Source organism: Salarias fasciatus, chromosome 10 (assembly GCF_902148845.1).
Source record: "Salarias fasciatus chromosome 10, fSalaFa1.1, whole genome shotgun sequence".
Lineage (NCBI taxonomy): Eukaryota > Metazoa > Chordata > Actinopteri > Blenniiformes > Blenniidae > Salarias > Salarias fasciatus.
The window spans coordinates 5,344,895-5,364,880 of NC_043754.1; the positions used below are offsets into that span (position 1 = coordinate 5,344,895).

The following is a 19,986-nucleotide window of genomic DNA, read 5'->3' on the forward strand; positions in this document are numbered from 1 at the left end:
TGAAGAGGTGAAAAAGTTGAATTTCTGTCTCGAGCGACCTGATTGGCTGAAGGGAACAAGTGTACGGCCGCTTCACAGCGCGTAAGAATGACGTTAATTTACAAAGACGAATGATGTGGCAAAAATCAAAGGGCGAATGCAAAGAAGTAGTTCCGCTTTCTCGTTTCTCTCGATGTAACTCCACGTTCGAGTCGAGTACAGATCTAAGATATCTTGTTCTGGTTATATAGGAGGTAGATCTGGCGAACAAATAAAGCGATTCCGCTAAAATAACGCACTTTTATAAAAGTGTAAGTCCGTATCCATCCGCCTCAGAGTATACTTCCATTTCCGGGATGTTTTCCGTGCTGACCAGCCTCCACCGCCATTGCAGGTCCAGGGAGTCGGTGTAGTGGCAGGCAGGCGTTAGCCAGGGGAAGACCGCAAGTAAACAGTAAAGGGACGGATTAAAAAGAAAAAAGCACCAGCACACCGACAACACGTTTCAAAGAAGGCAGAGTTAATTTACAATTGGACTTTAGACTAGAGGCTCCCTGGCTGTCCGGCTAGTCGTAGTTTGTTAGCATTAGAAGAAACCGGAGGAGAGTGAGAGAGGAACCGCCATGGCTCAGATCCTGCCCATTCGCTTTCAGGAGCACCTGCAGGTATGTGGATGAATGAATGCTTTAATTGTTTGTGAAAGTTAGTCCTCCGGTCGCAATCGCCGTGAGATCAGCTGTCGCTCCGGAGACTTTCTCCACACAACTACGAGACGGCTAAGTGGCTAAGTTAGCGAGCTATGCTAACTAGCCTGTCAGGGTGGATGACGTTTATCTCGGCTAGCATCTAGCCTCCGTGCTAACAGTTTGACGAGCCACCCTTCTGGACTCAAATGCCAAAATTCTGCTCGATTTAACAGGAGTATTGTCAAAAATGCTTTCAAAATACAATGAAGAAGATGCGCGGGTAGTTTCTTTTAAGTTTTATCGACATTGGTCACATTTTGACGAGAAAAGTGTTTGTAGACTGGGAGCAGCTAATGCTGTCTTTAGTACTAATCTTCACTATCAGTGCTGTGTCCAGGGTCGTTCATATGTTTATAAATGTTCCAGTGAGAGCACTATGACCTCTACCCGCACTATTGAGCTAACTTATGTATGCCATCTGTCATCAAGTATAACAGCCAAAGGTTAAGAGCTAATATAGCAACTTTTACAGCTGGTTGCTTCGTGTTGCCATTGACACGTCTGAATGCACCATCCTGTTACTTGGAAAGTGATTATCACGTTGGGTAGTTGTAGAAATTGTTATGTCAGGTCGCTATCAGACTCCCCATGTTCAATGACTTTGTCAAAGTTGGAGGAGGTCCAAGCATTTACCGAGCAGCACTATTGCTTCTTTAATCTGTGAAGCAAATTATTTCCTGGATTTGTCAATTATTAGACAAACAGAATTTAAACGTGTCCCCCCCTCGATTTGAAGTCCCACGTTTAACATAGCTGCACCTCTTCTTAGTTTAAATGGACACACCTTTACTATGACACCAGTGAAAATGCGTCTTGGTCAGGTAGAGGAAGTAGAAGCATTCTGGTTCTCGCAAGCTAAAGGATTGCATTTGGAATGCTCCCTATCAGATCGAATGTATCAAACATAAGAGGTGATCAGTTTAATTTAATTTATAAATCAAGTTTGTTCCGAAATCAAGAGTTCCTGGTTTTCTTTTACTTTCACTAAAAGATCTGTGAAGTTGTATCTCAGCACAGTAATCAAGCATTGATACTTAGACATTTGTTTGCACAGGTCAAAGATCAGAGTCGGTACAAGATGAAGTTAATTGCAAGTTAAGTTGTGCTTTGCTTTTCAGAGATTGCATGGAACGGATATTTTGGCCACCCTGCTTTATATTATTGTGTGAACCAGAGGTTGGAAGTATGAGCCAGAGTTGTCTCTCTTTCATAAATATATAATTTATTTGTATAGAGGCTATGCTTTGCAAAGCTGTGCCAAAGGTCTTTTGCGTTTCCAGCTGCAGTGAAATTATGGGATGAGTATTTCACTCCCTTGTTAAGGTAACTTTGATTGCAGGGGTGAGAGTGAGAATTGCACTGTGACTGCACATTAAGAAAAATAATATTTTACTTGTGTGTCTGTGTAGTGCATCTTTGTGGTAAGATTTCACAATTTTGGCCATGTGTCTTTTCTTTATTTTTAGCTGCAAGGTTTCATTCATAGAACCTGTTTGGTTTCTATTGTGAACAGCATTATTATGAATATTCTTATAGCTTGCACTTACTTCGCATTATTACCACACTGAAGCGTTCGGTAATATAAATCCATTCTGGAACTTTATTCTGCCCTCTCTGGTTTGTGTTAGTCGCGTGCGTGGTGCGTGTGTGTATGTATCTTATGATGTTCCAAGGGATTTCCTGATAAATTACTCTCAGAAAGCACATCATGCAGAATCTTAGAACGCGGTGATGTGACTTGAAATCGATAGCTGGTTGTTGTTGTTTTTTTTTGTCATATCTTCTGTCTCGTTTCTGATTGGCATGTTTGCCTATTGATCTTTTTTGAGGCCTGTTTGTCAGGCACTGCAAGTTACTGGCACTAAGAGCGGGAAGGAAGGACTGTCAGTTATTTTGTGTAATAGTCATAAGATGTTGGCTTGATAGATGCTTTTATTCTGTTTTTTTTTTTTTTCTCCACACATTCAGGTTCAGCAAGAAGGTCCTTCTGATACATTTCTCTATTGTTATTCATCTTCAATTTAGCACTGTCAGGGCAAGTTAAAACTTGATTATTTTCTTTCTTGGTCACATCCTCATCAACTTTGCATAAAGAATATCAACAAGGCCAATGTTATGATCTGGTTATTTGCACTCATCGAACCTTAAACTCTGCAGGGTTTTGAAAATATTTTGCAGAGCAAATTCTCCATAAGAATAATTAAGAATGATATATATAAGTATGCATAAGTTAGCATAATGTGTCAATCACATGAGTCACTGGCATTTCTGCTGAATGATTGCTTCTGCACAGAGTGACTCTTGACTTCTCTGCCATTTCCTCCCCTCCCTCACTCACTTTCCCTCAAACTCTGCAACTGTCATCCGGCCAACTTGCCTAGCTTGCATTTTTATCTATCATCCATTTATATAGTATGGTGTAGTTTCCAGTTACAGAAATGCAATTCCTCAAGTGACACAAAAAAAAAAAACTATGGTTGTATTTGCATGAGAATCAGTTTGGTATAACTTTAAACTATAGCTTTTGTTTGATTATCCTGATTGGTATTTTATTGATTCTGCTATTAATAGCAGTACTGCTAACAGTGTAGCATCTGTTTACAGCTACAGTACTGTCAGAATAATTGAAGATATCATGTCCTGAACGCTAGTCTTGGGGAGAAAGAATCTAACACCATGAAAACGGAGGGTACCAAATAATGAATGAAGGAGCGAACACAGGAACCAGTATCAGCTTAAGACGGGTGTTCAATACCAGTCTCTTACGTGGGAGTTGGTTGTATGTAAACCTTTTAAATGGCCTTTGAATTCAGTGTGTAATGGCAACATGGGGCCCACACCATGCTGACAAAAGCTCCTTGTATGTAGTTAGCGGGTTTTGACAAGCCAGACTTCCTTTTGCTAGAGGAAAAACCATTAATGAAGTGTGGAAGGAAAACCATCAATAATGTGATGACCCAACAAAAGGACTCTCATACAAGTCTATCATTACAGGCTTTTAGTGTGTACAGTGGTGTTTTTAAGTAACGCAGTGATTTGTTATGTTTGCGAAGGTTGATATCATGAGTTTCCCAAGACCGCTTAGCTGCAATGATATTGAGCCATTTATTTATGAAGCACATGAAATAAACATCAGGGGTTGACCACCATGCATAACAACACAATTTTGATGCATTTTAAATAATTGAAATGGAAAAGTTTGGAGCAATTCTGACATAAAGCAAAAAAGAATAAAAGAAAAACACTGTTCCATCATCTTTGTATAGCAAACAGTAAAGTTTTATTTGTTCTCAAACATGTCCATTATTGTCATGCTTACAGAACTCTGTTGTTAAATTATCTTAGGAAAGCTGTCAGTTAAACACTTTAAACTGGCATGCAGCTAAGATGTAAATATGTGTAATTGCTGTTGTTTTTAATGCAAATAGTAGTTGTGGTTTTCTTCAAATTGCTGTTTAAGAAAGGATTTAGCTCTGAAAACTTTAACAATGACACAGGCTGGTGATCCTGCCACTCAGTACTTAACATTTTGGATTGAATTTCAAGTGGTGTTTAGTTGGGGTGTGTAAGTTTTGATCTGGACTAGAAAACTTTGCTTTTAAGGATCTTGGTTCAGAAGCGTTTTTTCCTGAACTTTGGTTCAACCTCACCCTTGCATGCACCCAGCCGCACTGTCGTCTCTGTAACGCAGCTGTATGTGAACATTTAGGGATCCCGGTTAATGCGAACGACAGATGTCGTGTGTGAAAACCTGCTGTGGAAAAGACTGGAAACACTTGAAATATGCTGGCATATGTTAACTTCTAAAATCTGCTTCTTCTCAGAGTAGTTAAAACTGCTTTAAAACATCAAATAAGGCAGAGCTGGCAGCACTCATGCATTGTAAATGAAACATGCTACCCATGCTAAAATCTCACATTAAGTAGCATATTTGGTTAATGTTGACCTTACTGAGGAATCTCGCATTAAAAGATTGTTAGCAAATGTTGGCCCATCATCAATCGTAGCGTTGGAGTTGTCAGTTAAAGACTAAGAGGAAAAGAAGAATGTTGTTATTTGTAATGTTCAAAAAATGATTAAAATTTAGGGAAAGGAAACAACGACCAATTTTAGTTTTTTGAAAAACAAGGTTCGGCATGTCAAAGGTGCTTTAGTTTATTGTGTCATGCTCCTTAAATATCACCTTACAAGGGTTTGCAAGGTGCACTTTGGTCTACGCTCGTAAATGACCAGCTGATACCTCGTGACAGACCGGTGAAGATACAGATCTGCTGAACACTTCACTTTCTGCCGCACTGTCTAAATGGGAGATAAAGCAGGGAAAAAGGAAACTGCAGTCTCACAACCACCTCAGCAAGAACTGGCCCAAAGTGGAGATGGACGAGCTCCAGAAATGCATGCATTCCTTCCTTCTTTCCCTCGCTCTCTCTTTATCTAACTCGAAAAGGCAGCCCCTTTGCTCCTCACCCCCGTGTTGGTCACATGTCCACCACCAGTTGCCTACAGCAGTTGAGGAGGCAGCTCTGAGGCAGACCTGTTGTTTCAGTCCCAGCAGACAATGGGTCCCTGGTTTCCTGTTGTGGAGCATTGCAGCGAAGTGCTGCGAGCCTCAGCACATTACATAGCACATCCTTCCCTAGCCTGCCTTGAACTTCATATGTGGGACATACGCAGGGCTTCTTTTTCTGCTGAGCAAGAGGCTGCTTTCTTTTAAAGGAAGAGCATACAGGATAAATCAACAGATGGACTCCCTGGAGGTGCTTAGCAACAGTTCTTTATCTTTTCAAGAGAAAGCAGTTATTGACTTAGTTTGGTTGGTTTTTCACAATACATGACTCTTGCAGGATAGATTTTGGGGATGATGAAAAACATACACATTTTACTCAAAGCATGCACATGAAGTTTCTGAACTTAAATCAACCTGATATAGCATTTGAAAGCCTTGGCCTCAAGGAACACTTGTTTTCTAGAAGAACCGAGTGACCTGTGTCATATGGGATTTTTATGACCTCATGTATCCAGTTATTCCCCCATGAACTGCTAAGATTTATTTGGACTTGTATTGATGTCCGTTGTCCTCTCTGCACAGTTAACTTGCTTACTCTGGGCTGATTGTAATTTCCTGTCTTATGATCTTCACTTCTTTCCTGACCTCCGACTGAGGGGTTCATGTGTTTGCTGTTTCTGAGTGACTTGATGCAGAACTACATCGCACTTCCATTGGTAGAAGATTAGCAGTAGCAGCATTCATTTTGTACTCTGATCAGTCCTGAAGCTGCCTGGTCAGCTGCTTTCCTCTTACTTCATAAGCTGCAGGGTTTCAGTGAAGCATGCATAGTCTTAATTTTAGTCACGGTCTGCATTGCAAAAACATTTTCTTGCAGATAACCTGACTAGTGACATAGCATAATTCTGTCCATGTTCATTGAAAAGGGATCTAAAAACAGTCAAACTGAAGCAAGGCACAGAGGCATGTTGTGTAATCATAAATCGCGGTCTCATGCAAAATTCCATTTACTTTACATGGAAATGACAAGGGCACATTGTATATCTGACAGGTTGTCTTCACTGGTGGCCATTCAGACACTGCTTCATGCTTCCTCTAATGCTACTTTTTAAATTGAATCTGGTTTATCGGAAGAGAAACTGATCTCCATGCCATTTATACAAAGGTTGCAATACAATAAAAGTATAACAGAAGCCAAAAAACAATCTGTTTGAATGAAAAATAACTTTCTCCGTTGCACAGAGCAGCTGAACTCGTCCTGCTGCATCAGCATTCAGGTGTCTTGTAAATTCATTCTGTCACTTTTGACTGCGTTCTTTTCCCAGATTCAATAATAATCTTTTGAGACATTTTTCCTCAAAGTAATGCAATTGTTATGCCTCAGTTTGACATTGGCTTGTAGCAATAGTGTGTTTTCTGCTGTAATGGCATCTTATTGTTTATTTACTCCATATCTTCTGTACATTTTGCTTCAAATTTGTCTTCACACACAGTTGGGAGGTGAAGATTTCTTGGTGAAAGTTCAAGGTCCAGGCACTGCAGCTGCACTTTCTGTGATCGTATAGCGCACAAAAGTGTGACGTCACAACCTTGAGGCAGTGATCTGCAGTTTTGTTTTCATTAGTTTTGTTTTCCTGACCACATCATCAGATTATTTTACCTTTCAATAAGTATTTATTAAGCACTGCTGTGAATACTCTGTGTTGAAGTATTTCATGACCAATCATGCTTAAAACAAAGCAGGCTAGACTAATGTTCCGCATGGGTTGTAGCTCCACTGGTTGACCTGCTTTCACCTAAATTCCAGCTCATTGATGTCACAGCGGTGGAAAAATCCCACAGCCGAGTTTTACTACAAGGTTTCCATTGCAAACTCGTCCAACAGCTCAAACTGTGGTGTAGGTCAGTCTGCCCCCAGTGTCTCATGTGTCTGTGTTGCCTCAGGATACAAGGATACAGCTAACATAAACTATTGTGATTAAGCTGTGTTGCTCTTTCCTGTTTTAATGAATACTTTCAGTGTGAATGAAAGGGCTTCCTGCAGATCCCAGAATAGATGACAGAAGGCAGACAGAGTGAGTGAATGTGTGAGAGAGAGAGAGAGAGCGACGGCCGTAAATCTGTCGAAAAACTATTGTTAATAGCGGAGGAAAACCCTCTTTTGTGTGTGACATTTAAGCATACTCCATTCTAGTATACACGGACCTGAGAGGTGTCGTCAGTACCGCTGGCATGGCATACGGTTGAGGAAAGGAGAGTAATGCTGTGTCTAGTTCAAGGCAGAGACAGATTATTGTGGTCTGATAGGCAGACAGTTACTACATGCTTGTGAACACTGTTGTATTTGAGCTCTGAATCGCTCTTTCTGCAGGCTGTTGTCTTCCTCCTGAAGCTTGAATAAATGTTTCCATCAGTAAACAAAGCTTCCTCACTGGACATGGCAACAATAAGAGGCATGGTTGGCCGCGATGACGATATTGTGTGAGGTCACCCTTCATGATAGGAAGGGGGGAAAAAAAGAAAACACCACAACTTCCGACTAGTGTGAGCTCTTTCCTCATTGCTGGCTGGACAGTTGGCTCTAAGTTAGTGTATTGCAGTGTCATTGAGAAAGGAACCATGTTACACACTGTTGAAGGAATGTGGGGTGAACGGGGCTGTGGGGAGGGTGTGTCTGTCATTGATATAGGTGTTCCCGTTACGTTGCCCAGTTCTTGGAACGGCGGTTTGTATTTACTGATTAGAGCTGAACTATGTCAAAGTGTTGACTGCAGAGCCACATTTTATCATTGGCCAGCCTTAAAATGGACACTTGGGTAATTGTGGCCGTTGCTGGCAAGCCTGTGTTCTCTTTGGCAGGAAACCAAGTGGTGTTCACAAAGCCTACGCTTGACATTTCTATTGCAGGGCAACAATGAAAACTGTTATTTTATGGCATTTTAAGTAAAGCAGTTAATACTTGCCATTATATATATATATATATATGCCTTTAAATATAACTACAGATCTGTCGACATCTGTGTGCATTTGGAATGTCACAACTGTAGTGTAAATGCTTTACCACACAATAAAACTGATGCTCTAGGTGTGAGTTTCTGCGTGAAATTTTGGTTATAGTAGTATCTGTGCAAGACTTTCATTAATATGGCGTATTGTTGAAAAGTTGCAAAAGCAGAGGAAGTTACAACATTGAAACCTGACCGATGGGAAGGTGTTTTTTTTGTAGTTTCGTTCCTTCCAGTGTTATTTGTCATAGCATGTTCTGTTGCACTGGCTTTTCAAGAAGAGACTAGATTTCATGTAGTTGATAGCACTTTTTATTTTGTTGTTTTTCAGTGTGATTATGAATGAACAGGGGATTGTAGCTGTTTACAACTGAAAGAGCTCATTTTTCCCACTTTACATTGTGCAAAATATAATCAACCTTCAAATTGAACGTTTCATTTTTGTTCATCTCTTCTATTTTGTGCAATGACTGCATTTTGCATTCGTGAAATTTAGGATCTGCACTTTAGCACTGACAGTATTATGTGATTATGTTTTAAGCTGTTTAAAGCTAGGGTCGGGCGATCTTGGAAAACTAGCATGTAGCACGAATGTAGCATCTCCCCAAGGCTCCACCTAGCTCCACCCCATTGCAGGAGCTCCCGTTGGGAGCGAACGTACTGGACGCGGAAGCGCCACGCGCACGGGCGTTTGTGATCGCCTCCAATGTTATTAACCTTCTGACTGGCCCGCACACAACGCGCATAGGAGTGCCCGCTCCGCTTCATTCTATTTTTTACGCCAGCACCGCGCGCGGAACTGAACCAGTGCACGCCATTGAAATGTACACGCAGTGGGCTGGTAGAACGCGAAGGGATTTGATTGGTTTCTGAAGAGCGGTCCGCGCCTTACGATTGGTCGGAGTTGTTTACTGTCCTGTGGCCGCTACAGTTGTCAGATTTTTCCGCACCTTTTCCGTAAAACATAATGTATTGACTTCTCCCGTGGGGCAAGGGGCGTTTCACTCAGTATGGGCAAAAGTCGCTTTTGGACAACATCGTCTACCCTAGCTTTAAGGACTTCACCTTAACTTTTGTTGCTGATATGCTAATACCAAACATAAAGTAATCCAGCATCACTGACGGTGTATTTATACCATGGTTGACGTACCAGGAGGTAAAATTGTAGAACCGTTTAAGTCCATCAAAGATTTCATTGCTGGTCAAGGTTGGTTGAGTTGGGCTTAATGCACTATTTCCAGCCATGGCTGTAAGCTACTCTGCAGAATTTACCGTTTTTGTAGCAGATCAGTTCAACCTACAGCCTCAGGCTGATGTTTTCATACAGGTTAAACTGCTTCCTCTCCTGCGATGCGTTTCTGCTCTGTTGGCACACCATCATTCAGGAAGCCTGTGAGTCTGGCCTAATGACCACCTGAACTTCTATGCTCTGTTAGATGCAGGGTCTACATTTCAAAAGTCAGACATTTTCTGGTCGGCAGACTGCAGTGTTGTGTAATATGACTGTAGTTTCCTCTTTGGCTTGTGCTTAGAGAACTTGGCTCTGGATTAGCTCCCCGCCCTGCATGCTGTGATTACTGCACAGCTTCATTGGTTTCAGAGGGCTGCTGCTTGGTGTCAAATGTGGTGTGATTGTTGGGTAGCTGAGGTAGTGCATTACTAATAGGGTGGGCAGGAAATGCCACTTTTCCAGTTGGATGCAGTTGCTGCCTTGTTTGGACTATTTAGTGTAAAAAAAAAAAATGAACACTTATGATTTTTCCCAAAGCATAATGGCCGTCACGCCCTCTGCGCTGCACAGCCGCCATTTATTCTACTTTATAATTGCCCTGACACCTCAGGGGAAATACTGCACCCGGCTTGCTGTAAAAATCAATTAATTACCTAGAAATGAAGCATTCTCGGATGACAGTCTTGAGATGAAACTGTGCCAAAAAGAATTCAGATCCTACGTTTGGCATTCGTCACCCTTGCAAATATCAACTATTTACAGCCCATCTCTACTCGTGTAACATGAGCGTCGCTTGTTTTCTCGTCTCTCCTCAGCTCCAGAACTTGGGGATCAATCCGGCCAACATCGGCTTCAGCACCCTCACCATGGAGTCGGACAAGTTCATTTGTATCCGAGAGAAGGTGGGCGAGCAGACTCAGGTGTGATCATTGATTTGGCCGACCCAACACACCGATCCGCAGGCCGATCTCAGCCGACAGCGCATCATGAATCCAGCCAGCAAAGTCATTGCACTTAAAGGTACTTCCACCACATTGCTCTAATCTAGACCAGGAATAACCAGATAAAGAGATGCACTGTCAGACTATATTTTTTACCTAACCACTGTAAAGAAGTCGTCTCCATTCAGTTTGAGCATTTGTTGACAGTTTTTTTTAATATAGCCACATTGTCCATTTAATAATTTAAAGGTATTCTAAGTTCTTTTCATCTATTTATGTCCATATGCATCCAGCTACTTTAGTTCTACGGTGTGTAGTAGCTTTATTGGCAAGCATGTTTTTTCTCCAAACATTGTCCTGTAAATACTCAGAATAGCACATTTTTATTCTTTTTGTCCAGCATCCATGATTGCTTTGACTTTTTGTTGTTTTTGTTTGTCTTTTCTATGTTCTTTTTTCTTTACTGCTTTCTTATGTGTTTGCAGACGGTGAGTTGAAATTTAACTACTTCATTGTGCAAGTGAAATCCTGTTTGCAAGTCTATTTATGAGCAAATTGCTCTGCTTTGAAATCATTCACTTTAGCCATGAGCTTACTTGTAACCAGTTGAACTCTGCAGGCTATTTGTATTAAAGCTGTCTTGACTTTTATAATTTTACATGTCTTTAATAAGCCTTTGAATGACAGGCTGGCTTTTAATGTTTTACTATCAAATGTATTTATGTTAACAGAGTTTTAGGTGAACCTTTGAGACTTTTTTACATTTGTAAAACACTCCTAATATTCCTAAACAGGATTTAGCTTCCACACCCTTACAGCTTGCTGGCATTCCATCATTTGTATTATAATGTATAAGTGATTTAGAACCTGCTGTACATGTTGATAATACTGTGGGTAAAATGATTTCATTTTAATTCACGTCTGTCAGTTTTCATATAAAACCCATGTCCCCTTGCATCCTGTATGAGGATTATAATCACCCCAAGCTGTTTTCATTGGTCTCCCAGTGGTGCTTAATGTATTTAAATAAACTTTGCAAAGCCACCCACTTAGTTTTTACAAACGAAGCTCACGGTCTGTGTGAGCATTGTGTAGGCTTATAATCTGCATCAGCAGTGATTTTGTTTCATGCATTCCTGGCAGGCAGTGTTCAGGTCTCTGTCTGCCTTTAAACACAACCACATGAATTTTAACTTAGTATAAATTATGCATTATTTCCAGTGTTTTTAGCAGCATCCAGCATTTGGAAGTCAAGTCACGGAATATGTCACAATGGCATTATTTTTATTTACATTTTTTGGTCCATGTTGATAATGCCAGCGTGAGGCTGAGCTGGAGTGTCGGCTGCTCTTTGTATTTCCACTTTGTGATGCCGTTCGCTTGTCCATACCAAGAAGTGTCTCATTGATGTGTCCCTGCTTGAAGGAAATAATTAAAACCTGATAAGCTATCCCATTTAAACCATGTTTGAGCAGAAATTACATTAAAAATGTAGAGAAGAGTCTCATCAGGGTCATAATTTGGGAATAGATTTGCAGTGAAGACAGTCAGAAATACGGGTGTGCTTGTTACCTGTGAGTTGTGCTCGTCAGTGTGGAATTCAGATTATGTTGTGATGAAGACTGATAACGGGTTTTGCTGGACAGCATGCTTTAGAACTCGACAAACTGATGGGTTAAGTTGTTGAAAGCCACAAAATTTTTCTGTAAGGATTGTAGGATCTTGCAGGCACTACTTTATTCTGTATATGTGGGAATGTCCGAATCGACATGCTCGTTATCATTGCAAACTGGTTACATTGAGATGAATGAGATTGAGTCTGACGTAACGGACAGTATATTTCAGTTCTGTTGAGCTATAAGAACATTGTACTTTTAGTTGCCTTACTGTGATATTGTGCGCTTTTTATCAAGTTGGCTTTCCAGACATAAGTTATTAGTTTGAATTTTGATCTAGCTTTTTTTTTTTTGTGGACAGAGATTACTATACATGTCTCAGTTGCTCCTGCTCGAAGCTGATATGCAGATGTTGCTATGAACTCCGCTGCTTGAAGTAAAGTGGCTCTTTCATTTTATCAGGACAGCTCAGAAATACTTCTAACGCACCACAGTTGCACACAACTCATGCACTCTTGGCAAATATGATTTGTATGAGTTTGAAGAAAGTTTTGGACGGTGATGTAGAGGAACAAGAAGACAAGTGTTGATTGGTTCCTGTTCGCGCCCCTCTAGTTTTGCAGTGTGAGCTCAGCCTTTCCCACCCCAACTGTCTTTTCTGTTCAGTCTACCATACTGATCCCTCCCAGTCAGCCCTATCATGTGAAACAGTGAGCCTTAACCCTTTCATGTAACCACACTTGAGAGATGAACACAGTGCATTTACACCTCCGACTGCCAATCATGACTTAATCAAAAGTCTCTTTGCCTGCTCTTTGAAATTTGGCTGCTTCTGCCGGTGGTCCGTTCGCCACACTGCTTGTCGTACCTCAATCCCATGGCTTAGTGATGGCAACATGATCTCGATGGTCGTGCTAACACATTCATCTCTGCTTTCTCTTACTGTGACGATGATTATTCAATAATGAGCAAACAAGGAAGTCACACTGCTTCTTAATAAATCTTTATTAGCTCACTAAATTAACCCCAACTAATAAACAGAAAATACAGGTGAGTGAACCTTTGTCAAACAGTGTCTTTAATCTGAACTTTAGCAAATTCTTCAATTATAGATCATCAACCACAATCATAATTGGACACCAATATGTCAAATTGCTCTAAATGTACCCCTCACCCATAATTGTGCTTCTAGTGTTTACCATTATGTTGTCACACGTTTTTCCTCAAATGCAGATGTGTTTGCCTTTTTTGTGAGTTGTTTCTTTTCTTCTTACCTCTGTCAGCTTTGTGTCTCTCTATGAAGGATGTTGACTTAGTGGGATTGTCCATGTGGTCAGACATAACACATGACACATAGCAGGACATAGCATGCATTTTCTCGTTCACACTCGCAGAGCACAAGCAGCACCTGTAATCCTCTTGGCACTTTTGTTTTGCTCACAGCACCATTATATATGCTCCACACACAAGACAACTCACTCATAAGCTTGTCCTTAATTCTCCTTGCAGTAATGTTAGGTAAACAGCAGCTAAGTGTTTGCTTTAGTCCAAAATTTAAATACTTGAATTGTACTTTAATTGTCGCTATCACATTTTGAAGACTCTCTCAAGAGGCTGACATCAAATCAACTTGTTTTTTCCACCATCCTCTCTTCCCTTCATGTGACACAGTTTCCGACTACAGCATGTTTGGCATCCCCTGTTTTTCAGTCATGGCATCGTTGCCTGGTGACCTCTGTACCGCGACTACAAAATCTCAAATTGAATCTCTCGTCTTGATTAATTTTTTGGTCTGTTTTTCTGTGATCGTCTGTGCTGCGACACGTGATTCAGAGAATATAACGTTACTCTGGGGCCTGGTTCCTGCCCTCTTTCTCCCCCTTCCTGCCTCCAGCCGCCAAAACCCTTCAGATCTTTAACATTGAGATGAAGAGCAAGATGAAGGCACACACCATGACAGACGACGTTACCTTCTGGAAGTGGATCTCCCTTAACACAGTTGCGCTTGTGACTGACACTGCTGTCTACCACTGGAGCATGGAGGGTGACTCACAGCCGGTGAAAGTTTTTGACCGCCACTCCAGCCTGGCAGGTTGCCAGATCATCAACTACCGCACCGACGCCAAGCAGAAGTGGCTCCTGCTCATTGGTATTTCAGCTCAGGTAATCTCACGTGTACTGTCTTATGGACTGAGAGCTGCACATGGACATTTGTAAGGTGCGTTTACCCCGTGAATTTTCTTGCTCAAATGTGTACCTTCTCGGTTTTTTTTTTTCCCCAGCAAAACCGTGTGGTGGGAGCCATGCAGCTGTACTCGGTGGACAGAAAAGTGTCGCAGCCCATTGAAGGTCACGCTGCCAGCTTCGCCCAGTTCAAGATGGAAGGGAACGCAGAGGAGTCGACTCTTTTCTGCTTTGCTGTCAGAGGCCAGGCTGGAGGCAAGGTGAGTGCCATTAATAACCGTTTAAAATCATTGTGTGTTTTCAAGGTGCCTCCCAGGGTCTGATAAATGTTTCCTCTCTTGAATGAAGTTGCACATCATTGAAGTTGGGACTCCGCCAACTGGTAATCAGCCATTTCCAAAGAAAGCAGTGGATGTCTTCTTCCCTCCCGAAGCCCAGAATGACTTCCCTGTGGCTATGCAGGTATGAAGGAGTTGTTCTGCTCTGGTTATTGCTCCGCCTACCTGCCCCATTGCATTCGGTGTCACCGATTATTTTTTTTATTTATTTTTCATAATTATTCATACAATTTTCATTAATTTGTTGATTAACTCGGTAGAACCGATACAACATGCAGTTTTTCTTGTTTTTCATGTTTTTCTTGTATTTCATGTTTTTTTTCTTTATCATTTGAGGTTTTAAATGGTACATAAGATGATTTCATTGCTCGTCTTTATTGACTTCCATGAGACGAGAGTCAGTGCTACAAAATGTTCATCTCTTTCATGGACTTGAATTTCGTTTGGAGTTGAAGCAACACTTAGAATAGGCAGTCAATTACTCTTGCAGGATCCTTTAAGAATACTTTTTTAAATGTCTAGGTGCATTCATTTCTGTGACAACCTAAAGTCGGCTTGCATTTTGTAGTCACAGCAGTCCCACTGAACTCCTGATGGAGAGAAGCTAATGGAGCAAAAATTATTCCCAAGTAAATATGGCTCATGATTGTTTCTTCAACATTTGTTCAGAACTCATTTGTCAGTTGTGAGCAGGAACACTAAACCAGGTGAGGCGGTGGATATTCCAGAACCTTGGATGAGAAACACTACCCTAACACATAATAGCACATATTTATATGTTGTCCTTTATTTTCCACATTATAAGATTATTTCATGGTTGTGAGTTGTACACACGAAAACAGCATCTGCACTCTTTTTTCCATCCCACTGAAACCTTAAGGTTTCTTGGTTTTGAAAGTACATTGAACTAAATACATTCGTGTAATGCCAATCGTTCCCTTGCTCCTTTTTGACAGATAAGCTCCAAGCATGATGTTGTTTTCCTGATCACCAAATACGGCTACATCCATCTGTATGACTTGGAGACTGGCACCTGCATCTACATGAACCGCATCAGCGGGGAGACCATCTTTGTGACCGCTCCACATGAGGCCACCTCTGGCATCATCGGCGTCAACAGGAAGGGACAGGTACGAGTCACCCGCTGCTTGTTGACTGCTCGGGGAGCAGCGTGACCCTTCATCAAGCGTCTCAGCAGGACCACTACATTACGTATTGCTTGTTGCGTCACTCTCACCAAATCTGACAGTCCGTAAGACGAGAACCAGCACCGCATCAAAAACCAGCTGCTGCACGGAGTAATGGCAGCAGCATCTCCTGGTTTGCCTGTCGTCATAAGGCAACTTCAGACTGCGCCAGGAGGCATTATAAATAATCAAAGGTTTCATGTTTCAAACAGAGAGCAGAGCAGGTTATGTCTTCCTGCTTTTGGAAGGCCAAACCAGAGAGGAGAACTGGATACAGAGAGCTGATGAATAATGTTCCAGCCAGGCCACACACCACATGAATAATTGAGAGGGGAGAGGAAAGCTGATCTGAGGCAGTGACAGATCCCGCTGTATGCCGGGCCAGTGAAGTGCCGGTGTTTGTGTGTGCGCGCGCGTGTGTGTGTACACACACGAATGCACTGATCTGGAAGATAATAGGCCACTGTCCAGGCCCTTCAGTGATACCCGCTCAATGGATTGGTCAACAACAAAATTGGTAGTCTGATACTAACGCACTACTACAATGCTACATGCATTTCAGAAAGCTGAAGAGATGGTTGGAAACTTCAAAGCCAGTGTTAATTAGGTCTATTTTTATTTCTGTATTACGTTCACAAAGAAAAACAAGTTGGCAAATTACTGTGCTGCTATTCGGGTATTCTCTTTAAAACAGTTATTGTCTCAATGATCTTCAGATTTGTTTAAAAATGGCATTTTAGTCCTACAGCACAATTGTTTAAACCCCTAAGGAGGGTCATGTTTTTCTGAGGCCTGAATGTTATCATGTTCATGCTGTTTGCTGTCAGTTCGTTTGCTGCCCACTGCCTCAACAGACCATCTCCTCTCATCCATGTCGGCTTCATTGTGATGGGTCTGAACTTGGCAGCGCTCTTCTGAGATCCGACACCATGAGTCAGAATAGATGTAGAGCTGTGAGCCAGATCTGTCCAGTCAGTCGCATGCAACGAAGAGTCAGTGCTGATCAGCTGCTACACAAACACACACACACACACACACACACACACACCCATAAAACAACAGGGAACGACAGGGAAAATCATGGATGTAAGTGACAAAATTCAAATGGGAAAAGAGCCCACCTTTCATCAGCACATGATCTGACGCGAGAGGCACAGCCTGGCGCCTTCAATCCTCTTAGTGCAGGTCCTCCTTTCCAGTCAGTCTCCACCTCCTTGTCAACGTCACCAGCACAACAGATTTGTGACGAGTTTTACTATTTTGGTGTGTGTTCATGTGAGTGAATCACTTTCAGATGTTTGTATCTGCCTGAGAATGTTTTTCTGGCTGATCATCGAAGTGCTACTTCATAAACTTGTTTTGCTGCTGTGCCTTTTTCAAACTCAAATTTGGAATCACATAATCAGAACATTCACCCAGACTTGTTTTTCTGTGCTGCCGTCTCTTACTCATGTTTCTTTTTGTAATGAGCCTTCGGTGTTAAGACTCCTCCGTCACAACATTTTATACACTGAGTAGAACACAACAGCTTTTACTAAGAAATGCTTTTATAGATTTTTTTTTTTTTTGTTTTTGTTCATGTCTTCATCTCAAGTGCTTCCAATTAGTCTGTTATCATGTTTCTTTAGTGGCAGGAAGAAAGCGATCCACTCACCCATGTGAAAAGCTTAGGCACTGACCTGCTGGGCTTGTTCAGAGGGGGCCCATCACTGGCTGTCTTTCTCCTTTCTGCCCCCGCCCCTCCTCATCCGTCCTGCTTTGATTCATTCTTGTTTTTCACCATGTAACCACACCACTTACACAGCTCTGTGTCACACTGACCCATTAACATAATGTTTGACTTCAGTATTTATATCCCAGAGCTGGTGTAGTTTTCTACTCTCGCTCACCCCACAAAGTCAGAAATAGTTTGGACTAAAAGTTGATTTTGGTGTTTTCATTAGTTGATTGCACAATTTTTGTGAATTAACCACACCTGCCTGTCATATTTAAAATACAATCACTTTCAGTTCACCAAGCATAAATGCGCAACATGTGGAAAAATATTTTTAATGTCGGTGTTTCCAAAAATTGTTAAACGTGGTAAGATACTGTCCAGCCTTAACTCAAACTGCAGACATAAGAGGTAGATGATAAAAAAGAATAAATTCATGTGTGACTTGGACAGCATGATTTTATATTTGAAAAGAAAAAGGCTCCACCGTCGACATCTCATTCTGCCATATTAACATTAGTGCTTCTGCTTGAGGCAGTTTCACTCATCATGGCAGCCATTCAGAGCCGACAAAGCTTTAAAGGGGTCAAGGGTCAGGTGTTGTGAACCCTGCATATTCATTGGTGGCTCATGTCTGATTGCACATGAAAGCAATTGTTTGTGAAATGGTGGCTGGTACAACGACTAGATTCAGCCCCTCTGTGCCTTTTTTTAAAGATTAGTTGTGAGGAGAAAAAAAGAGATGCTTTTGTTGTGGATGATAACATTGTCTTCATACTCCTGTGACACAGGTGCTGTCGGTCTGCGTGGAAGAGGAGAACATCATTCCTTACATCACCAACGTGCTGCAGAATCCAGACCTGGCTCTCCGCCTAGCCGTCCGCAACAACCTCGCTGGAGGGGAAGAGCTCTTTGCACGCAAGTTCAACAACCTGTTTACTGCTGGAAACTACTCTGAGGCCGCCAAGGTTGCTGCCAATGCACCAAAGGTACTCATCCTAATAATGTGGGAACTCCCATCACCTGGGTAGCACATTCGAAAGAAAAGATTAAAGTTTGTGCAGAGTTTTCTTTTTCACCTTGCCTGTTTTGCCTGCTGTTTGTTTACATATCTTCTGTACTTTTCCCCTCTCAGGGTATCCTGCGCACTCCAGACACCATCCGGCGCTTCCAAGGAGTTCCCAACCAGCCGGGCCAGACCTCCCCCTTGCTGCAGTACTTCGGCATCCTGTTGGACCAGGGCCAGCTCAACAAGTTTGAGTCTCTGGAGCTCTGCAGGCCTGTCCTCCAGCAGGGGCGAAAGCAGCTCCTGGAGAAGTGGCTCAAGGAAGACAAGGTATTGTGGATGTCCATCTTAGCTTCCACTTATACAAAACAGCTCTTCCTGAGTTGACTGTTCTGTTTACATGAGTGGCCTGTTATCTGGGACCATCTGATATGTAAGGAATTCGAAGTTTCCTTTTCAAGCTGTGGGTGGAGCTAAATGTAAAAGTAAAGACTTTGAGGAACAGTCTGTAAATGCAGATCTGATGTTAATTTTGGCATTTCTTTTTGATGTACTTTATTGAAAGCATGGAGGGAGGGAAAAAAAAGCATTACTTGGTCTATAAAGTGTTTTCAGGTTGTTTGATGTTCCTACAATGGTACTTCTGTCACATTTCAGCTGGAGTGCTCTGAAGAGCTGGGTGACCTGGTGAAGGCAGTGGACCCCACTCTGGCTCTCAGTGTTTACCTGAGGGCCAACGTCCCCAACAAGGTCATTCAGTGCTTTGCAGAAACTGGCCAGTTCCCTAAGATCGTCCTGTACGCCAAGAAGGTACGTCTGAGATGAGATTTGGAGACTCGGTAACAAAATATTAATTTAAAACGGTTTGATAAAGGCATCTGTTGATGATTAGTTCCTGATAGATCCAGTCACTTCAATACGATGTTAATCTTGCTTTTGGTTGGGCTTCCAGGTGGGCTACACTCCAGACTGGATCTTCCTGTTGAGGAACGTGATGCGGATCAACCCAGAGCAAGGCCTCCAGTTTGCTCAAATGCTGGTCCAGGATGAAGAGCCGCTGGCTGACATCACTCAGGTCAGAGGAGCACGAACGGGACTATCTGAGGCATCCGGAAACATGGCTTTGTTTTTATCAACACTTTGGTCGTGACCTACATTATCTGATTATTGACATTGTGGTGCTTCAGGGAAAGTTTAACTCCTTTATAATAAGACACTTGCTGTCGTTTGTGTTTCTAATGACAAATTGAAAGTTTGTTGGAGTCGAAGCTTTTTGAGTGAATCACTTCCTTTCCTCTGAACATCGGCTGTTCTCTAATATAAAGGAAAAACACTGCTTCCTTTACTTCCTGCCACTGCAGATTCTCTGCAATGCAAATGCGAACTGCTGACACAGCTCTGAGTGTACAGCCCAAAGTGCTGCTCTGGCAAGTTCAGAGTTTTACAAACACACTACAGTGGATGACGGCTTTCTTCGATCGTTGGAACAAGAAATGTGTGGTATTCAGCCAACTTTCACTTTAGCCCGTAAC

The 19,986-nt window shown here is 42.0% G+C and overlaps 1 protein-coding gene across 1 annotated transcript in view; it reads left to right on the forward strand.

Annotated features, from left to right (window-relative positions):
• Positions 1-327: 327 nt before the first annotated feature.
• LOC115394911 (clathrin heavy chain 1-like) overlaps positions 328-19,986 on the forward strand; it is a 30,244-nt gene continuing 10,585 nt past the window's right edge. Inside the window, 14 exon segments of the mRNA XM_030100212.1 lie at positions 328-644; positions 10,284-10,386; positions 10,389-10,415; positions 10,418-10,447; positions 10,450-10,488; positions 10,895-10,897; positions 13,920-14,188; positions 14,308-14,469; positions 14,558-14,671; positions 15,504-15,677; positions 18,240-18,437; positions 18,584-18,784; positions 19,112-19,264; positions 19,407-19,529. Coding sequence (XP_029956072.1) covers positions 603-644; positions 10,284-10,386; positions 10,389-10,415; positions 10,418-10,447; positions 10,450-10,488; positions 10,895-10,897; positions 13,920-14,188; positions 14,308-14,469; positions 14,558-14,671; positions 15,504-15,677; positions 18,240-18,437; positions 18,584-18,784; positions 19,112-19,264; positions 19,407-19,529 — 1,638 coding nt within the window. The 5' untranslated portion in view covers positions 328-602.